Source organism: Ovis canadensis, chromosome 23, assembly GCF_042477335.2.
Source record: "Ovis canadensis isolate MfBH-ARS-UI-01 breed Bighorn chromosome 23, ARS-UI_OviCan_v2, whole genome shotgun sequence".
In the NCBI taxonomy this organism is placed as follows: Eukaryota; Metazoa; Chordata; class Mammalia; order Artiodactyla; family Bovidae; genus Ovis; species Ovis canadensis.
In genome coordinates, this window is record NC_091267.1 from 37,122,816 (window position 1) to 37,144,907 (window position 22,092).

The 22,092-nt window shown below is 40.8% G+C and overlaps 1 protein-coding gene across 1 annotated transcript in view; it reads right to left on the bottom strand.

The window, feature by feature from the left end:
* Positions 1-22,092, bottom strand: part of ASXL3 (ASXL transcriptional regulator 3) — a 196,486-nt gene that overhangs the window by 99,927 nt on the left and 74,467 nt on the right. Inside the window, exon 5 of the mRNA XM_069568932.1 lies at positions 4,804-4,925. Coding sequence (XP_069425033.1) covers positions 4,804-4,925 — 122 coding nt within the window. The remainder of the gene's footprint in view (positions 1-4,803; positions 4,926-22,092) is intronic.

Below are 22,092 nucleotides of genomic sequence, written 5' to 3' on the forward strand. Positions count from 1 at the left end.
TTTAACCTTCCTTAATTATGCTTCCTTGAAATTCAAAATATAATCATTTCACACTTTTTAGGATCATTACAGCTAAAATATCCAGGCAGAAAGAAGACAGGGAACGAGGTAATCATCAGCAATCTGCTATTCTCCAGAGGCTTCTGATTATTATTTGGAAGATGTTATTCAGAAAAATAACTACTGAAATAACAACATATTATTAATGCAGTTAAACTCCACATATGATATGAACTAATGTCCCGATGATTAGAAAGTTAAAGGGACCCAAATATCAGGAGCAATGAAAATACCCTACATCAACAGACAAGGGGCATCCCAGCTTTCACAAAGCCCGGCTTGTAATTACACTGCAGTCAAGAGCGGTACACAGTTAAGCACCCACTCACTGTGGCAACATGCTTTGGGTGGGGGTGGGGGCTTCAGAGCTGGGGGATTTTATCTGGCTTGTTTGGGGTAAGGTTTGTTTCAGACGAAGCAATTAAAACATTTTTAAGTTTATTATTGACTGTGCTGGGTATCTTCATTGCTGCGTGGCTTTTCTCGAGATGTGGTGGCTTCCCTTGCTGCTGAGGACAAGTTTTACAGCTCTTGGGCTTCACAAGCTGCGGCACGTGCACCTTAGAGCACGGGCTTGGCAGTTGGTGCATGGGCTTCATTATTCTGTGGCATGTGGGATCTTCTCAGACCAGAGATCGAACCCACGTCTCCTGTACTGGCAGGTGGATTCTTTACCACTGAGCCACGAGGCAAGCCTGAGGTTTGTTTTAAATTACTTTTCTTCACTATGTGCTGTGCTGTGCTTAGTAGCTCAGTCATGTCTGACTCTTTGCGACCCCATGCACTGTAGCCCGCCAGGCTCCTCTGTCCATGGGGGATTCTCCTGGCAAGAATACTGGAGTGGATGGCCATGCCCTCCTCCAGGAGACCTTCCCAACCCAGGAACTGAACCAGGGTCTCCTACAAATCAGGCAGATTCTTCATCAGCTGAGCTACCAGGGAAGCCATTTCTTCACTATACTTACATGTAAAAAGCTGCTGCTGCTACTGCTAAGTCACTTCAATCATGTCCAACTCTTTGTGACCCCGTGGACTGCAGCCTACCAGGCTCCTCTGTCCATGAGATTTTCCAGGCAAGAGTGTGTAAAAAGCTACTGGATTTTTTTCCCCCACCTTCTTTTTCTAAGAATCTACACTGCGCAATATAGAGCTGAAATACAAAAGCCCTACTGACTCAAAATATACTCCTAGTAAAATGATAAATGCTACTATATTTAAGTATCTACCTTTAATATGTGCTGATACTGAACACAAGCAGTCTTTGTTAGGAAATAATATTCTTTTTTGAAAAAATTATCTTGTTTTGGCTGTGCTGTGTGGCACGCGGGATCTCAGTTCCTGGACCAGGAACTGAACCCATGCCTTCTGCATTGGAAGGTGGAGTCTTAACCACAGAGAAGCCCAGAAATAATATTCTTAATGACTAAGTGCACTGGAGAAGGAAATGGCAACCCACTCTAGTATTCTTGCTTGGGGAATCCCGGGGATGGGGGAGCCTGGTGGGCTGCCGTCTATGGGGTCGCACAGAGTCGGACATGACTGAAGTGACTTAGCAGCAGCAGCATGCTTTCCTTACATTATACCACTACTCGGGAATGCAGGTTTCCTTGGATAATGTCAAAACTCCATGTATCCTATTACACTGCTGTAGTTGTTTTTAGTTGCTAAGTTGTGTCTGACTCTTTTGCGACCCCATGGACTGTAGTCCACCAGGCTCCTCTGTCCATGGGATTCTCCAGAAAATGATACTGGAGTGGGTTCCCATGCTCTTCTCCAGGGGATCTTCCTGACCCAGGGATTGAACCCACATCTCCTGTACTGCAGAGGGATTTTTTACCACTGAGGCACCTAGGAAGAATATGCTAAAAGGAACTAATAGTTGAGAGGGCAGAATCTGAAACTGTGATTCTGGGTTCAAATGTCATCTTCAAGATTTACTCACTGGACAGTCTTGGGTAAGTTTTCTAGTTCCTCTGGGCTGTAGCTTCCTCATTTGAAACATATTTTAAAGGATTACTTTAAAAGATTTGTGTGAGCATTAAATGGCATAGTGCCTGTTAAATGCAGAGCATAAAAATAAATGACAAGCTAATGTAATTATTTTTAGGGTTATTCGGCTGGCCCTAGGTTCTTAAGATTATGATTCATGCTGTAAGATTATGGTTTATGTATACACACAAAACATATTCACAACCACAGAACACATATATATATATATATATATATATATATAACAGTATATACACTTTCAAAGAATTCTACACGGTCATAGGCCATTCAACTATCAAAAAGAAAGCTGCAAATCTGCTGAGGCTGCTGCAATTCAAAATGCCGCATATTCAGTCAATTTTTGAAACGCTGCCTTAAGAAACTCAGCAATTACAAGGAATCTGGCAAAATTCTACAAGAACAGCTTTTCTTCTAAATGTACTTCCAATACGAATTTGATTATTAATCAAATATTAGCATATCTGCTATATATTGTGCCACACTGTCCGGGTGACTAACTTGTTACCTGATTATAAGACAGTAAGTTTTAAGACATGAATAAATAGCTCTCTCAGGACATTAAGAAGCTTACAGGGCTGGCTCCTTAAAACAAGGTTTAGATGCTAATCAAGCAAGTAGTACTTCCCGTGGATACGCGATCTACAAAAAATAAAACAAACAAAAAATACCCAGGAACTCAAAACTGTGTCATGTTTTAGTAATTGTAAAAAAAAAAAACAAAACAGAAAACAAAAAAAACATTCAAAGGATATGAAACAAACATGAAGAAAGTTAAAAATAATGTGACATGACAGTAAAGAGATGTGAATGAATAGCTTTGCATTCATATGGAGGACGATTCGCGGTGTCCACAGTTTCTAAATCACTGCTCTTCAGAAGCATGAGTGTCGTTTAGGTTTGCATCTACGTCTCTTTTTTTAAATTTTAATTTATTTTAATTGGAGGCCCGTCTAGGTTCGATGCAGGATACAGGATGCTTGGGGCTGGCGCATCTACCTTTCCTAAATGCTCAAGTCAGCAGTCTCCCGTTTCGTTGGTACGTTAGTACCTGCATCCACTTTCCCACTAGAATCAGCCTTTCCCCAGGCGTCCCTACCATCACCCCTAGTTTACTTCATCAGGGAAAAAGGGATCGCCACACTGAATTTAATTTTGTTCTCTGGCATCTAAAACATTTCACAAGAGCAAGGACACAAATAGCGAGCTCAGTATCTGACCTCTGTAGGATGAAACACTGTTACTACCTTACATATAATACCAGTGAGTAGAAATCCTGTGATTTCAGTAGCTAAAACGGAATTAAAAAGTAATAGAATTCAGTATAAAAATGTTGTTTCCTTCTTAAAGTTTCCTAGTTTGAAACAGAGGAGTCGGTGGAGACATTCTAACTTCAAGAGATTAGATGTGAATATTACATAGCTTTATGTGTTGGTAAGACTTCAAAAATGTTTTTAACTTTATTTAAAAACATGGCTTCTTTTTCCTTCTTATAAATCTACCATTTAGAATGACACCTCTATTACTAGACTTGGTAAGGGTCAGCAAGGGGTGAGGTGGAGGTGGCTGTCACAAAATGATGAAAATAAAAAATCAGGAAAGCAGTTAAACAAGGGAAAACCATGAATTCAGGGCTAAATATGTGAGCTCTGCATTTACTGACATTATTCTAATCATGCACTGCTCCCCTCTGCCCACAGAATCTCCTTCTTTTCTTCTGGACACATGCAGCATTTCTGGGGTGGCTGTAGCTAACATTCATTAGCGATTATTATGGGCTACACATTCACTTTACCACCTCCTTTCAGCTTATCACCTCGCTTAATTCTTGGATCATTCCCAGGTGAAGGGTACTTTTATTTTCTCCATCTTCTAGAAGAGTTAAGATTCAGAAAAGAAATGTGGCTTACCCAGAGTCACACAGTGAGTAGCAAGGGTTGAAACCAGGTTATGTCTGAGTGGTAAAGAATCCGACTGCAATGCAGGAGACCCAGGTTCAATCCCTGAGTCAGGGAGATTCCCTAGAGAAGGGAATGGATACCCACTCCAGTATTCTTGCCAGGAGAATTCCATGGCCAGAGGAGCCTGATAGGCTGCAGTTCATGGGGTTGCAAAGAGTTGGATACAACTGAGTCACTAACACTTTCTTTCTTTCTCCAGTCCAATATTATAACCACACTTTTCACCACCATCTCTGGACAAGGACACACAGGTCAAGACTGCTTATGTAATGTGGGGATGATACTGCAAAGCTGACCTCTATTCAGCACCAAACACACTAATGGATAGTCGAGATGCAAGGAAGCCACAACCACTATTTTTCTTATTTATAGCAATGCATTTCAGTAACAAGAAAGAAATTACATTTCTTTTTGACGTCAACTATCAGATAAACATAAGACCATAAATAGAGACAGTATTTTCAAAATACGTGTATGAACAAGCAATATATTTGCTCTAAATCACACACACACACACACACACACACACTCTTAATTAAGTTCGATATGTTTCCAAGCACACTTTGCCTCTTCTATTTTACATCAAAGTTCTCAGCCAAGCCTCTCCTAGTCTGCAGCTTAAAGTCAGCGTACTGGATATTAGCGGGGTGGCTGAATCTAACACATGTCTGCTGCTTTCAGATTACTACATTCCTATTTATTTTGCTTTTCCTGCATAAGCTTCATTATCTTAAGTAGGTAGAACTGAGAGACAGACAAGTGCCAGCGACCTTACCTGTTTGAGAGCCTTTTTGGTGTGTTGCTGGAAGGAAGACACTAACTTGCTCTGCACTGCTGTGTTAGGAAGGCTTGAATCTCGGGTGGAAGACGCCTCATCGGTTACCTGCTTCGCACACACTAGAAACAGAGAGATAATGATATTACTAATTTGAATTCCTTTTTTTTATATTCACTATAATTAACTCACTTGGAGCTTTTCTCCAATTGAAAATGGATACCTAAAAAAAAGCAAAATAGCACAATATAAAGATGAGTATCTCAATCTGAAAGAAGGGATCATTTAATCACTCTGTGGCCACAGTTACACTGAACCTCTCTGAGCCTCAGTTTCCTTACCCGCTAACTGATGATAATTTCAATGTCTCGGGCTACTGTACAGACATAAAAAAGAGCACAGTATCTGTCTCAAGAGGTGGGAGTCAGTAGGTACTTTCTGGAGGTGAGTATGCAGACTGGGCAATTCATAACATTCTGAAGAAAGAATCCACATCAATGAAATTGTTTTCAATCTACCAACCGCAGAATCCCCTGGAGAAGGGAATGGCTACCCCCTCCAGTATTCTTGCCTGGAGAATCCATGTACAAAGGAGCCTGGTAGGCTACAGTCCATGGGGTCGCAAAGAGTCAGATACAGCTAAGCGACTCACACTTTCACTTTCAGCCTCAGAGGTACTGTGAATCTTCCCTTTAAAAGCCTCCGTCTATAGAATCTGTGCACTGGGGTGTGTGTATATCCTCTGCTATGGGCCAAAGTACATAGCATGGAGAAGGAAAAATGAAATGTGAGATGCTGAGTGTTAACTGAAGGTAATTATTTTTAAGAAAAGCATGGACTCTGCAGATTACAATATGATCTACCCATTTTTACTACAGTCAAGCCATCCCCGGTGCCTCATCTATGGAAGTCAAGTTCACCGTCATTTCTACTCTGTAACACCTGTGCTGGAGCGCCAATGCTTCTTTCCATCCTCCTCAGACACTCTGCCTGAGAGAGCGGGTTTCACACTGATGTGACTCTGGCAGCAGCAGAGATAGAAGGCCTTTTCTCTGTACTCCAGGGGAGGGGGAATTTATGTGGAAAATCCACACGAGGAAGCACTGTGATTAGTGGCAAATGGAGGCATATGTCAAAGGCAGGAGGCAAGAGGAAGTCATATGGAAGAAAATAACTCGAGAACATATTGTAAAAGCTTAAAATAAGCCTTCTTAAGGGCACCAGGGTTAACACTAATCTAAGAAAAATTTCCAAGGAACAGGAGCTTGGGACAATTCCGACCTGAGTGTGAAAGGTGGGTGGACGAGTTAAGATTCTAGTCACACTGTAGAGTCATTTTACTCCAATAAAATCTGAAACAAACAAAAATTCTAGTAAAAAATGCAGACATGTGCATGTGGCCGTGTTGACAGCACTGTTTTGGGGAGGTGGGAGGGGGATTCAGGATTGGGAGCTCGCATACACCCGTGGCGGATTCATGTCAATGTATGGCAAAACCAATACAATATTGTAAAGTAAAACAAAGTAAAAATAAAATTAAATAAATAAATAAAGCTCACACTGACTAGAAACGGAAAATGCAGCCCATGAAAGAAGATGCTCAGGCAAAAGAGTGAATCGCGTTTTGTTTGAGTGATACAAAGTAGTCAGGAAGACAAAATGAACACATTCTAGAAAATAGCTGTTAGTTATTAATGCCAGGCATTTCACACACGTGACCTCATTTCATCCTCACAGCTTCCTTGCGAGATGGAAAAAGTGTCATCTCCACATTGGAGAGAGAAAACTACAGCTCAGAAATGGTCATTCATGTGCCCACGCTCACAGCCAGTAGAACAGCAGAACTGGGGTCCAAGGCCAGGTCCATAATCTTCCATTTAGAATATCTGGCTTCAAAGCCAAGAACTGATACAGAAAATTTAATGTCTAAAGAACATGTTGCATAATGTTGGAAGACATGAAACAGGAAGTTAATAAGGCCACAAAGAAACAAGACGTTGAGCTCTGATAAGAAAAAACTGAGGTCAACTGGCCCAGAAAACATTAAGGTCGAAGTAGCAAAAGGATGAGCCCAGATATCCAGGGAGAGCAATGCCTGAGTTAAAGATCAGGTAACTTTTTTCTCTTCGATACACTATGACATTTCATGCTTAAAACAATCTAAATGTTCCAGTAAAGAAACATTTTATAATACTGCTTACATAAACTATGGCTTCCTGGCCTCTCTCCTTAATATCATCACTTATTTGTACCCTTTGCCAAAGCTTACTTATCAAGGAATATGAGAAATAGCCATCAGTTTATATTCTAAAGATAAATTTATTTTTATACTGATTACATGGAACGCTTTTTTTTTTTCAACATTCTGGAGTCAATAGGAAGTGTGTCAAACTGGAGAGATGAGAGGAAGGTGGTGGATACGTTATATAATCCCAACTGAACAGAGCTAAATGGATGGAATGTGAGCCCAGCCAAAAGAAAAGTGCACATTAGCAAATACGTTTTACTACTTTCACATTCTTAAATTAGTATCACCACCTAGAAAAATACAAACCTAATGGTAGTTTAAAAAGACAGCCAAAATGCAGCACGTGGGTTTCAGGGAATTTGTAAAAAGCATCAGAATGCTCCTGGCCTACTGGGCATCAAAACACATTTACCAATTTTCTCAGGAAACGATTTTATTCATAAGTGTTTCAAAGGTAAACTTCAATGCAGCAGGATCAAAAAAACAACAATTACTGAATCAGTGTGGGTGTAATCAAAACCTTATGTCTTTTATTTTCTGACTGCTACAATAAGCAGTATACACTCAGCTGTCACTTCCTGAGGATAACAGGTATCTAAATTACAACTGGCTCTATTTGTTTCTGACCTAGGAAACCACGGGGTATTGTGATACCTATTTCGGTGTCAGTGTATACACTGTATGGTTGTTTAAATTCACTACCGCATTGTGTTAACAGTGAATCACATGTGTTTACACACAGTCCTTTCAAAAGAAAGAGTTGTCAACATATAGCCCAGAATTTCAGTTGGAGGGAATGACAATAAAAGTGAAACAGCCTCAAAAAATACTGTGAAGTTTTTCCTCAATGTGATTCAATTCCCTTTAACTCAATTCTGTTTTACTTCATCTTACATTCCAGCCTAGACCCAAGTGAAGCATCATGAGAATTCCTTTACTACAGAGTCATTTTCCTCCCTGGTTCCTCTTTCTGAACTTTATCCTATTTCTCTGGGCCAAACTGGTTTCCCTGTAATTATTTATTTCTAAAAAAATAAATGCAGATTCTTAAAGAAAAATGTAATAGAAAATAAAATATATAAATGAGTATTCCTGTATATTTAAACCTTGTTTCTAAGGGAAAGTTCAAGAATAAAAATGAGTAGGACAGAATATAATGCATGCACAGCCTTCAAAGAGTGTGTGCCTGTGTCTGTGTGTGTGTGTGTATGTGTGTGTGTGTGTGTGTACACTGATTATATAGACCCTAAACACGGGCATCTAAGTGATATATTCATTCTCTGCCATGAGGGTAGCTGAATCTAAAACCACTCACTGTGGAGATGGAGCAGTGGTTGAACACACTCTTGCAAGATTCATATTCTGACAAAACACACAGTTTTCACTCTTACTTTATCCTTGCAGCTTTCTTAACAGATGTGATAAATAAATAATACAGGGCTTATTTTAAACAGTTGCCTGAATATTTATCTAAGGGGCTGCGTTTGGCCTCTGAAATACAAGCCAAAAAAAAATTAATGTTCAAGAAAGGGCCAGGGGAAATCCCCTGTATGTTGAAATTACAACAGGAGCCAGGAAACTGAAGAATTAGGACAGATGTTTTAGCCAATAAATATCTAACTCTGACATGCAGCTTAGAAGTGATATCTTCTTGGCACTTGGGATAGAACAGAAACTCTTTCTCTTTTTTTCTTTCGTAACTCTGCACTGGCAGCATCACAAAATTCATGCTAGGACTTTATACCTGGAAACCCCACAAGACTGCCTGCCCTACTTGTAGCTGGACAAACTGAAGACTAGAAAAAATAAAATGTTTTAAAAGGCACAGGAATATTATTTCTATGTTTTGCTTGCCTGATAAAACTAGGCAAGCTAAAAGCATAGTTGAAAGCTAATCTGCCAGGTTTTAATTCCAACAGTTTAATGGGACTTTTCAGTCGCTGTCGCTCATCTACCTCTACTCTCATTCACACTCAGATTCCCAAACTCCTCCTCCAAAATATTTTACTGAGAAGGCTTGGGACCCAAGGGATTTACAGGTCATCACCAGTTAGCCCTCGAGGCTAGAGGAACTGCTGAGTGCATCTCAACAAGACTGGATGGCAGCCTCTTTTCTCCAAGTCCCAAGCTGTCCCTTCCCCTCTCTCTTCTTTTTCATTCACCATGAGACCCAACAGTGTGACGGAACTGGAAAATATGGACTAAAGCTCATACTTTGTGAGCAGGGCTGCTCAGAGTGGGAAATGACTGAGCACCTGAGCACAGCACTGAGATGAAGGCATGGGTGACATTCCCCCTAGCCTAAGTACTAAGCCCCTGACAGCTACACAAGAGGGCTTTGAACTTTAGCACAAGACACAAAAACAGGAGAAAGGAGAATGGACTCCTTTAAAATTTTTTTTTTAATTTTACATTAGCGTATAGCTGATTAACAACGTTGTGATACTTTCAGCTATACAACAGAATGATTCAGTCACACATATATAGGCATACATTCTCCTCTAAACACCGCACCCCACCCCCACCCCACCACCATCCAAGCTGCCACATAACATTGAGCAGAGTTCGCTGTGCTATACAGTAGGACCTTGTTGGCTATCCGCTTTAAATATAGCAGTGTGTACATGTCGATCCCAAACTCCCTTCCCCCGATAACCGTATGTTTGAGCAGAATGCAATCTTGACTCTGTCTTTATTTCTAGTCTCACACCTGGTCATCTTCCCAACTCCCATCTCTCTGATTCAGCCAGCCGAAATCTTGTGGCATTTCCTGAATTCACATAATACTCGCTGTATTTGTCTCACTTGCTCTGACCGTCCCTCTTTCATCTTTCTGCCTAGCAAACTCATCTTGACAGACTGAACTCAAACAGCTTCCTCAAAGCTTTCCTGACTATGCCCATCTCTGAGGAAGACTTACTCTTCTCCTACCCATGCTTTCTTGGAACTTAGTGTTATGAATTCATGTCAGTCTCTCAGATACTGTTGCCTGCATCTGCCTTATCACTCACAGGCCCAGCAACTTGAATACTTACTTCTGTGCAAAGACAGGCACAGAGCAGTTGATCCATGAACGTTAATTAAACTAAACTGTCCAATTTGATTTTTATGAAATTTGTCTCAAGTATCTATTTCTTTTCCTTAAAAAAAACATTGGCTATGCTGGATCTTCATTGCTGTGCAGGTTTTTCTCTAGTTGTGGTGCTGCTGCTGCTGCTGCTAAGTCGCTTCAGTCGTGTCCGACTCTGTGTGACCCCATAGACGGCAGCCCACCAGGCTCCCCCATCCCTGGGATTCTCCAGGCAAGAACACTGGAGTGGGTTGACATTTCCTTCTCCAATGCATGAAAGTGAAAAGTGAAAGGGAAGTCGCTCAGTCGTGTCCGACTCTTAGCGACCCCATGGACTGCAGCCCACCAGGCTCCTCCTTCTGGGATTTTCCAGGCAAGAGTACTGGAGTGGGGTGCCACTGCCTTCTCTGGTAGTTGTGGTGAGTAGGGGGTTATTCTTTGTTGAAAGTGCTTGGGCTTCTCATTGCAGTGGCTTCTCTTGTTGCAAAGCATGGTCTCTAGGCAATTGAGCGTCAGCAGTTGTGTCTCTAGAGCACAGGCTCAGTGGTTGTGGTGCACGGGCTTATCTGGCCTGTAGCATGTGGAATCTTCCTGGACCAGGGATTGAATATGTGTTCCGTGCATTGGCAGGTGGATTCTTAAACCACCAGACCACTAGGGAAGTTCTGAAGTATTTCTTTCTAAAGTTAACTTTCAGTAACTGTTTTTAACAAGAATTCATGGAAGGGGAAGTCAGCAAAGCACAGTTGTTGTTATTGTTGTTGTTTTTTTTTGGTGGAAAAGCATATATACACACAAATTAATTTTTAAAATTTGAAAACAGAATCTTTATTAAAAGATTGCACGTTATCCTAAGATAAATTAGGGAAAATATGAAAACCAAACTGAAAAAAAACATCTTATGCAAGTCCGTGGCAGATCTATGTGAAGTGTGAAAGCTAAAAGTGTTAGTCGCTCAATCGTGTCTGACTCTTTGGGACCCCATGGACTGGAGCCCGTCAGGCTCCTCTGTCCATGGAATTCTTCAGACAACAATACTGGAATGGGTTGCCATTCCCTTCTCCAGGGGATCTTCCCGATCCAGGGATCGAACCCAGGTTTCCTGCATTGTGGGCAGATTCTTTAACATCAGAGCCACCTGGGAAGCCCCATGACCTGCCACTAAATGTAGATACATTTCCTTTTGCTGTCCTTACTTGTTGACTTATTTCAAGAGGAACCTCACAGTCTGGAGGTTTTGTGTGGTAAAATAAAAATAACTATCACTGAAAAGTCAAAATTAGAAATGACAATGCTTACTTGAAATGTCAGGAGCCGTGTGGGGGCAGAACCACAAAATAGCCCAGGATGTGGGCACAAGAGAGTCAACGCAACAAAGATATTAATCATCATATGTCTCATTCATCTACATACGAAGTGACTGGCTACCTGAGGTAACCAGGGTTCAAAGGGCTAATGAAGGCAGGAAAATGAGCATTCCTTGATCGATTTCATTTCTTTCAGTTCTTCCTCCAACTACTTCATTTCAATTTTCTGAACAAACAGACACTCTCAAATCAAAACAGTTTTCCATCAAATTGATCCTATATATGCTATAGGCTTAGCAGAGTTCTTCTAAACTACAAAAATTTAAATCAAATAGCACACAGTATATGAGGATTAATAATGTGGAACTGTGGTGTTGGAGAAGACTCTTGAGAGTCCCTTGAACTGAAAGGAGATCCTACCAGTCCATTCTAAAGGAAATCAGTCCTGAATATTCATTGGAAGGACTCATGCTGAAGCTGAAACTCCAATACTTTAGCCACCTAAAGTGGTGCGAAGAGCTGACTCATCTGAAAAGACCCTGAAGCTGGGAAAGATTGAGGGCAGGAGGAGAAGGGGACGACAGAGGATGAGCATCACCAACTCAATGGACGTGGGTTTGGGTGGTCTCCGGGAGTTGGTGATGGACAGGGAGGCCTGGTGTGCTGTGGTTCATGGGGTCACAAAGAGTCGGGCATGACTGAGCGACTGAACTAAACTGAATGTGGCACATTGTTAGAATTCAATTTCAAAAGAGGGCTAGATCTTAGAGGAGCTTAATTGTTTATTAATCATTTATTCAATTGCAACACTTTTATTAAACACCTTCCTGCCAAGGACTGTATAAAATGCAGGGGAATAACAGTGACGAAGACCTAAGACCTGACTTTGAGCCCTTAAGTTTTCTTAAAAGTACTTTTTTCATAAAACAATGGTATAGGGCTTCCCTGGTGGCTCAGTGGTAAAAAAAAAAATCCGCCTGCCAATGCAGGAGGCATGGGTTCTATCCCTGATCCAGTAAGATCCCACATGCCACAGAGCAGCTGGCCCATGCACCACAAATACTGAGCCTGTGCCCTGGAGCCTGGGAACCGAAGCAAGAGGACTCACCGCGAAGAGAAGCCTGCACATGGCAACTAGAGCCCAGCCCCTACTCCCTGCAACTAGACAAAAGCCCTCACAGCAATGAAGATCCAGCACAGCCAAAGATAAGGAATGATTTAAAAAAAAAAAAAAAGGTTTAGAACTATTCCTTCTGCCTGAGAAAAACCAACCCTATGAACCTGCTGGCAGTGATAACCAAAATTTGTTTTAAAGGATCAATAAGTGGATAATTCTAAATTATCCCCAGATTGGCAAATAGCCCCAAAAGTTTATGTTTGAACTGTGCTATGTTTTATGTGTCACACTTACATTTGAAATTGTGCACATCAGATACTCTGGATATAAACAGCAGCAACATACATGCCAAAAACTGTTGAAGATGACTTAATGGCAACCAGACAAAATCATGTGATCTCAGCTAAATATTTCCAGGACTCCATTTCTTTCAGGAAAAAGGCAACTCCTTAATCCTTTTTGGATTCAAACTGAGGAGAATCGCTCCTCTCAGAGCAGTCCTTATTCCAATATATGTTTAGGTATCTAGATTTAAACAATTTCCCTTGTTGCATTACAAGAAAACATCCAAAGGGTATAAGAGGTGAGCAATTAAACAGAGAAATAATAGCAATAAAATAATGGAAACAGCAATTTTCCCCTCAGACTTTCAAGGGAGGCAGTGTCTAAACATCGTAAGTACTGGTATTAGATAGTATTTGAACAACATTCTCTATGAATAAAATACAACTAATATAACTTGGATGGTGATTTCAGTCATGAAATTAAAAGATGTTTGTTCCTTGGAAGGAAAGCTATGACAAACTTACACAGCATATTAAAAAGCAGAGACATCGTTTTGCTGACCAATGTCCATATAGTTAAAGCTATGGTTTTTCCAGTAGTCATGTACAGATGTGAGAGCTGCACCATAAATAAGGCTGAGCACTGCAGAACTGATGCATCAAACTGTGGTGCTAGAGAAGACTCTTAAGAGTCCTTTGGACTGCAAGGAGATTAAACCAGTCAATCCTAAAGGAAATTAACCCTGAATATTCATTGGAAAGGCTGATGTTGAAGCTCCAACATTTTGGCCACCTGACATGAAGAGCTGATTCACTGGCAAAGACTCTGATGCTAGGGGAAGATTGACGACAAAAGGAGAAAGGAGCAGCAAAGATGGTTCAACAGCATCACCGATTCAATGGACATGAGTTTGAGCAAACTCCAGAAGACCGTGGAGAAGAGAGGAGGCTGGTGTGTCCATGGGGTCCCAATGAGTCAGACACAGCTAAGCCACTGAACAACAACAGAAACAAACTAAACTTTACTATACAGTCTGCTATATTAGGTCAAAAGGCCCTTTTCTTGGTCAAAAGAAGGCTGCAGAAAAGAGAGCAAAAATTAACTAGGAGGAAGAACGAATCAGATGATTCATGAGTATATCAGGCATGTGTATCAGTAAGAACGTGCTCCACAAGACTTAATCATGCCAGACACATTAACGATTTGGGTGGCAGATATCACGCACTACAAATGACGGTCATCTGATATCCCAGACCTAGATGTACTGCAATTTTATTGCAATGTCCTCAAATAGTTCACACACACATTGGTTTGTATCAGACCAGACAATGAATTTCCACAAGTAACTAGGAAGAATAGTTTACTCATTGAAGGTATAGGAATCCCTCCTAATCAGCACTCAATTTATCACCAGGACATTTTAGTTGGATTAGTACCTCTGTATATCTAGACAAGAAGCTCAGATAAGAAAAGAGAAACAAAACCAGAAATAATAATATTTAATAGAAAAAGCATACATATCCCATAAAGTCAAGTCACTCAGTCGTGTCCAACTCTTTATGACCCCATGGACTGTAGCCTACCAGGGTCCTCTGTCCATGGGATTTTCCAGGCAAGAATACTGGAGTGGGTTGCCATTTCCTTCTCCAACATATCCTATAACCACCTAATCCCTCCTATCATAGAACCAATATAGAATCCACTTAGAATTATGGAAAATAACACAATAAGCTGCTTTGTGTGGTGGGGGTGGGGTGGTAATTAGAAGCTATTTCTCTTATACCCCACAACACCTGTGATCTACATGGCAACAAGTTCCTGAAACATCTGCTCCAAAATACAGCAACCCATCTAGAAAATGAGAAATAGAAAAAAGCAGCCACAAAGAATATCATTAAAAGGTTGGCATAGGTCAAGGATAAGTGCTTCATTCATGGGCACTACTAATGACACCATACTTCAACATATAAAGCATAACTCCAGTGAATAAGAAAGGGAGTTAGACAAACAGATGGTTAACTGTTTGAGAAATGGTTATACCCTGTCACTTTAGAGAAAAAAGAAACGATGGATTATCTGACATGACTGAAAAAAGTACTTCATTTTAAAAGCATGGATTCTTTGTTCCTCTCTATCAATCACAAACTGTATCAATCAAGAAGAAATCTGACTCTTTGGGATGAGTAATTGGTAGAATACATTTAATTTTGGTTTTATATGAGAGGGACTTCGCTTTTATCATGAGATCGTACTCTATTTCCAATCTTTATCTCTATATTATGAAATATTTCTTTCCTTGAACAAGAAAAGAGGGGAAAGCACACTTAAATGGGTCACTTTATCTACACTTTAAAACTTTTTTTTTAACTCCATGACTCTTGGACTGTTAAAATTAACCAAAATCCATTTACACAAGAACAAAGTTCAGGGTTCAAGGGGAAATATGTAAGAAAAAGAGGTCCCTAATGGGTAAAAGAAATGGAAAATAGTATCTATAAGTCATGTTTGAAAGAGCTGGGATAAGTTATTTGGAGGAGTTAAGATGAAGGGGGTGGGAGCTAAGATGATGCCCAGCTGTTCTCCATCATCAGAGGGGGGAAAAGGAGAAAATTGGTTTAATTAAAAGCTCCAGAGATTTCAGCATAAGGAAAAAATTCTTGACTATAAAGGTTATCAAAAACACAGAGACACAAATATAAAGAAGACTGTGGGATTCCCATCCCTCTGGGCATTTACTATTAGAATAATGTCTCCTTGAATTGACTGGTTTAAGTAAAATGCTGACATGAGAGAGATCCAGGCCTGTGTGAATCTCTGAAGTCCCTCATACTTCCCCTGAACTGTGAAGGCTGTGGGCTGGGATGAAAGAAAGGAGAATGAGAAAGAGTGGGCAGAGGAAGTTTTATATCCTGCCAACGGTCATTTCTGACTGTGAAGAGTATTCTTTTTCCTCTGTTTTTTCTTCCATGTGTAACTAAAACAACAACATTTTCACACACTTAAGTTTCCCTGGGCCACCAATGTAGAGCAGGTGTCTCTAGGAGCCAACAAAGCTGTTAACGATAATGCAGACGTTGGATAAAAGACAAATTCGCTCAACCTGAGAAAAATCAGGGGACCTGACACAGTCGCTGAAAGAATTCCTTCCCTCCTACAAGATTCTCAGGAATGGCTGTCAGGGAGAGATGGATGATGAACACAAAGAAGGCTCGTGTGTCATCTGATGTAAAATCACACGTGAGCAGTCACAGGCAAGCTCCTGAAAAAGCCCAGCAATACCAGACCAATACCACCGCGAGCAGAGACACCCAATTGTGGGGCGACCTCTTCAAAAGTCACTTGAACACATCCTTCACAGCTCCAGGGTGCACACATTCTCCTTTCCCACCCCTTGTATAAAACTGCCAGGGATAAACTGCCAGTGTGACTACTCCCAGAGGGCGCCGAAACCTTCATTAGTACCCTTCTCACTTCCTCCAGGAAGCTGCTCATCTGGGTGTAATTGATGTCTCAACTGAGATCCCATCCACACACTTCAGGCCATTTTAAAGCACTTTTCACTTTTAAAAAAAAAGGCCCCTCAAACTGCGGCCTCTGAGCCAACGCAAACAAAGAGCTGAATAATGTTTCATTAAGTTAACATGACTCTGCCAAGAATCATACAATCAGAAACCCGCTTATAAAACTGGCCATAAGGAATAATGAAAAGGGACCACATAAAATTCTGCGAACGCTAGAATCATTATTCACCCCGGGATCTGAGGACTAAAACATAGGATGTGTGTTCTCTATAATCTTTTTCCTTAAATAGAGACTTTGAAAATACTAATTCTCCAGCTAGAGTGCTGCTTCCTCCCTGAAAGCCATTAGGGTTAATAACAAGCAAAACCTTTTTTGATCTCTATGGATGAAAATTGTACATTCTCCAGTTTCCTCATTTTAAAAGATTAAGTAGGATGGCTGCTTTGGATTTTAAACATGAAATATATTATGGCCACAAAAAGAGAAGCTCATTTTTTTTCTTTTTAACAACAATTTATAAACAGAAGGGGAAGGAGATGAAGACGATCTACGGATGGTATCGTTTCTATAAAATATGTATGGTTTCCACAGCCAGCCATGTATTGTAAGTCAACCTAATATGTATAAGCAAACTCATAATATACCAATGTATTATGTTCAGAAAGCGACTCAGACACAAACATAAGCATAAATCTCAGACTAAAATAGTCCACAAAATTCTAAATATTTTCTTTGGGTGACACAGATCTATACTTATACAGACATAAATGGTCATGGGTTGTCAACAAAGATATATATATCAAGTGATTCTCCTAAATCACTCTTTCACCTCTTGAGCTAAGCCTATAAAATGTGAAGAGTTTACTTTCTTGAGTCTCTAATTCTTATTAACTGGAAAAACTGTTTAGGAGTCAAAGAAACCTAATGCACAGCTCTAGTTTTGTGTCTTGTTAATTCTAGAATTGAGAATATATTACCTTTCCCATACTGTAAAAAAAAAAAAAAAAAGGCAACCAGACTTTAAAATAAAATAACTTGGCGAAGCGTCTATCATTTAAAAACAAATCTGTTTTGCTGGCCAACGGACTGCAAGAAGAAAGCAAACGCATTACTGTTATTATCTTTATCTAAAGATTCGCATGTCACTGGAATCAAGCTACAAGACTTCTTTCCGGTTACCAGCTTTCGTAAAGCGCTTTCTTTTCAAATACTTTCCTGAGTTTCCGTTTAGTGGTGTAACACATGTCAACTAATCTCTGTTCATCTGAAATAACTCTATGGTAGCAGAGGCTTAGTCTCAGGACTGCCACAAGGGTATCTTACCAATTGATAGTTATTATTCACTTTAATACTATTCACTCTCTCATATCCCAAAGGAGGAACGGGAAAAGGAGAAAAGAATAAAGATTTAAAAAACAGATGGTGGGACCCTCCTCTCCCCTGCCCTCTCTCCCAAGGCCCCCACAACCCCTCACTTCCCACCTTCCCTCTCTAATTATATTTTCAAAGTGTATTTGTACAGCTGTAAGAAGTGTGGAAATTATATCCATTCTAACTGCTGGTTCAAACACCTATTAGAAATAGAGTAAGTAAGGAAATCATCTAAACCAGTTCAGCTTCTTGGCATTTATTACTGATTTGTCAGAAATCATGTGGTAGCCCATTCCTTCATTTGGATAAGCCGGTGGTTCCTCCTTGTCAAATTCTCAAGGTTAGCATCAGAACAGAGTTAGACAACTGTTGCAAAGCTAAACTGCACCAGTGACTCCCGGGCTAAGAGTGTTCCCCAAGGTTCCAGGCAGGGTCACAGAGTGGTCAGAGCCTGGCTTTTGGGGTCACTCACATCAACCTGAGCATGCCACCCGAAAGAAACACTGAACCTCTAAGTCTGTTTCCTTACTGGTAAAAAAAAATAAATAAATAAATAATAAAATTAAAAATACAAACAACATAAAAATCAAAAATAGAAAAATTCAATCAAATACAGCAACAGAGCCTAGGAAGTCTGACTAGCTCACAGGAGAGCTGTCAGCATTAATCAGTCTACATGTAAACAGTTCACAAAGGATAGGCGTTGTGAGCACTCAACATATTTTCAGTATCGAGGTTTGAAAATCTATCCTGGGGTTAACAGACTGTACACAGAAGTATATGGTATTCATATAGATAGGGAACACACTCGTTCTACAAGAAGCAATTGTGGTTTGCAATAAGATGTAAAAGTGGGCAAGTCAAGGAACACTCAAGGAAATAAGCTATTTACCATTCTTTCAGTGATTTCTCAAAGCAATTTCGTTAGTACAACTTCAAAGGAGAGACCAGGAAATCCAGTTTTGGTCCCCATTAGCTGGAGATGTGTGGGTATGTGCTCTTTGGTGAAGTACTCATTCACATTTCAAATTAGGGGAGTGTGCTTATCCCTGTTGTGGTTTAATTATTGCCTAAGTGCTTTCACCCTGCCCTGGACCCCTTCAGAGCCACTAAAACCCTCCCACTCTTTCTTCTGAAATTCAGGATTAGTCATTAGCAAAATCTGATTGACCTGGCCCTCGTCCACGGACACTACTTCCCCTGGAACCTTCTCAGGTAGCAGCCTGTGTCTTTCCCACACATCTTGTATTGCTGGGCCTGAAAATGGGACTTCTGACATCTGTGCTCCTTCCTGCTCCTTAAACGCCTCCAGCATTGTATCTCCAACAGTCGGTTGTCAACAGACTATTTTACCTTTCTGTAATTATCTACCAACTCCTGGGTCACTCCCTTTCATCTCTGGATGATTTCAGCTCCTAAATATCACACCCTTTCAATGCTAGTTCTGTCGTAACCGTTTCAATATCCACACAGATGATTCTCTACTACCACCAGCCTTTACAACATCCTTGTGCGGATAAGAAAAGACAATATTTCCTCCATGTTGACCCTGCTCCATCTCATGACAGGAAGCTGGGCAAAGGAAGGGCTGCTCAATTTCAGTCACTGATGCTCACCTTGGCCAGGACACTCTGAAGAGGGCCCACACTACCTAACTATTCGTAACAGCCTTCAAGCTCCCCTCCCTCTTTCTTCTCAGCTCAGACACACCTCCCATAATCCACTCTAGGCTCAAGTTCAGGGCCTTCCCCAGTGGCTCAGGGGTAAAGAATCTGCCTGCCAATGCAGGAGATGGGGGTTCGATCCCTGAGTTGGGAAGATCCCTTGGAGAAGGAAATGGCAACCCACTCCAGCATTCTTGCCTGGGAAATCTCATGGACAGAGGAGCTTGGCAGGCTACCGTGGGGTAGCAAAGAGTTAGACATGAGTTAGCAACTGAACAACAACCACAACCTCAGTTTCATATATTCCACTCTTAAAGCATCTATCCTTCCAACTCATTTCCTCTTGAACACCAAATCAAACAATTCTTCCTCCCTAAGGAGACCTCCACCTCCTCCTTCATGCCATTCCTCACACAAATGTGCCTTTGCTCAACCCCCACAACCAGCTTAAATTCCACAGAGATGGGTCTTAATGCTCCATGTCATGCACCCTCAACTCCCGCATCCCTCTCTGGCTTCATCGTTCACCCCTAAACCCCAGCTCTGGTCCACTTCAACATCGGTCTACTCTGCACTCACAGAGTGGTCCTGAACGTGACTGGAGAAAAATGCACAGAAATGCTGGCTGTTCTCACGTTAAATTCACGATCAGCAGTCCCAGAACTGTCCTTAATGATGTCAGACCCAAGACAAACATTTTTTCTATCTTCTCCTTAGATCTAGAGCTACCTCTCCATCTTCACCCGTGGCTGAAGAATTTATTTCCTATTTCACTGAGAAAAATGGAGCATTAGGAAGTGAACTTGTGCAGCCCCTCCCCACATACTCACCTACCTTCATTTCTAGCTAGCACCCTCATTTTTCCTATTGCTTCCTCACAGCACCAGTCAATACTCCTGAAGAGTGCCAATCCCTTCATCTGTGATCGCCTTCCCTCTCATCCAATCAAGTACATGGCAACAGGACACCTTCCTCATCAAAACCTCTTCAACTGGATTTCTTCCCAGCAGTATATGATTGTTTTCATTTATCTCTCATATTCAGAAAACTTTCCTTTCTTCCACTTTCTCTTGCAGCCATTTCCCCATTTCACTCCTTCCCTTTATCTCAAAAAACCTTAAAAGAATTGACTACACTTGGGGTCTCCCAATTTCTGTTCTCCCATTCTCTTGCACATTACTCCATTTGTGCTTGCAGTCTTAACATATGATAAAAAAAAGTCATTGTCAATAATGTCACAAAACTAAATCCAATGTTTTTTTCTCGGCCTTCATCGTAAGTTGACACAGAGAGAGCAACTGACACATTTGAGTTACATCCTCCCCAGACACACTTTCTTCACTGTTTTCAGAACAGACAACATAAGTTGTCTGTCCACTTATCCTCTGTCTCATTTGCTGGTTCCTATAATCTCTCCTACCTCTTAAATTTCAAGTACCCCAAACTCAGTTTTTGAGCCTCTCCTCTTTTCTATCTGCCTTCAATTTCTTGGTGATTTCATCCAGTTTCTTACCTTTAAAGCTCATCTATAAACTGACCACTTTCAAATGTATATTTCCAGCAAAGTCTTTCCCATTAATCTAAGACAGACAAGTCCAGTTATTTAACATATTCGCTTGGATGCTGAAAATTAATTTCATGTTTAATATGTCCTACACTGAGCTCCTCTGTCAACATCCCCCACCCCAAACTGACTCTCTTGCAAGTATTCCATCTAAGTTAAAGAAAATAGTTCTACTTGCTGGCATTCAAAACTCTGAAGTCATCTCCAACTCCTTTCTTTATCTCGTAACTACACTAATTTCAGCAGTTCCTATTGGGTCTACCCTAGAATTCACTTACTTTTCATCACATTCATTGCTACTGTTGTTATTCAAACTCCATCATCTCTTATCTAGATTACACCAAAGCTTTCTAACTTGTCTCCCCGTTTTTGTCCTTGTTCTCTTATATATGGTTTTTTTGTACTTAGTGATCCTGCTAAGGCCTGAGATCATTGTTCTTCTAGCTCAAAACCCTGCAGTGGTTTAACATCTCACTCAAAACAAAATTTTGTGTCATGGCACTCTAAAAATTCTCTGCAACTGTATCTTACCATCTTCTCCTTTGCTCACTCTGGACTCCAACCACACTGGCCTAATGTTTCTGGAACATTCCAGGCACTCTCCAGCTTTAAGGCCTTTATAACTGCTGCTTCTTCTGTCTAGAACTCTCTCCCATCAAATGCCTGTTCCCTCACTCCCTTAGGTCTTTTCTCAGATGTACTTCTCACTCGTTCTTATCTCCTTATTTAATTGATTTTGCCCCATAACACTTGTCAGCACTAAATAAGCTGTAAATTTCACATAGTTATCTTGCTTATTGTCTGTCTCTCTACCAATAGACAATCCATGCGAGGTCTCTTTTAACTGCAACAACTATAATGTTGAGAACAGCATTCGGCACATAGCAGAAACTCAATATATATGTTGATCTACATTAACAGAAAGTAGGTGGGAGAGACAAGGAGGTTGCAAGTGTTCATGCAAGCATGCAGTACAGCAAGAGGACCCAGTAAGATTCCCATTCAGCCACTGAAGGAGAATATGCCCCATTCACTAGGCCTGCCAGAAATCCAGAAATTGTCCTGCATCTCTGCTCTCTCTTTCTAAACACAAGGAGCTGCCAAAGTTCACAGCACTACCGTAATAGTGGTGGGGGGTTTA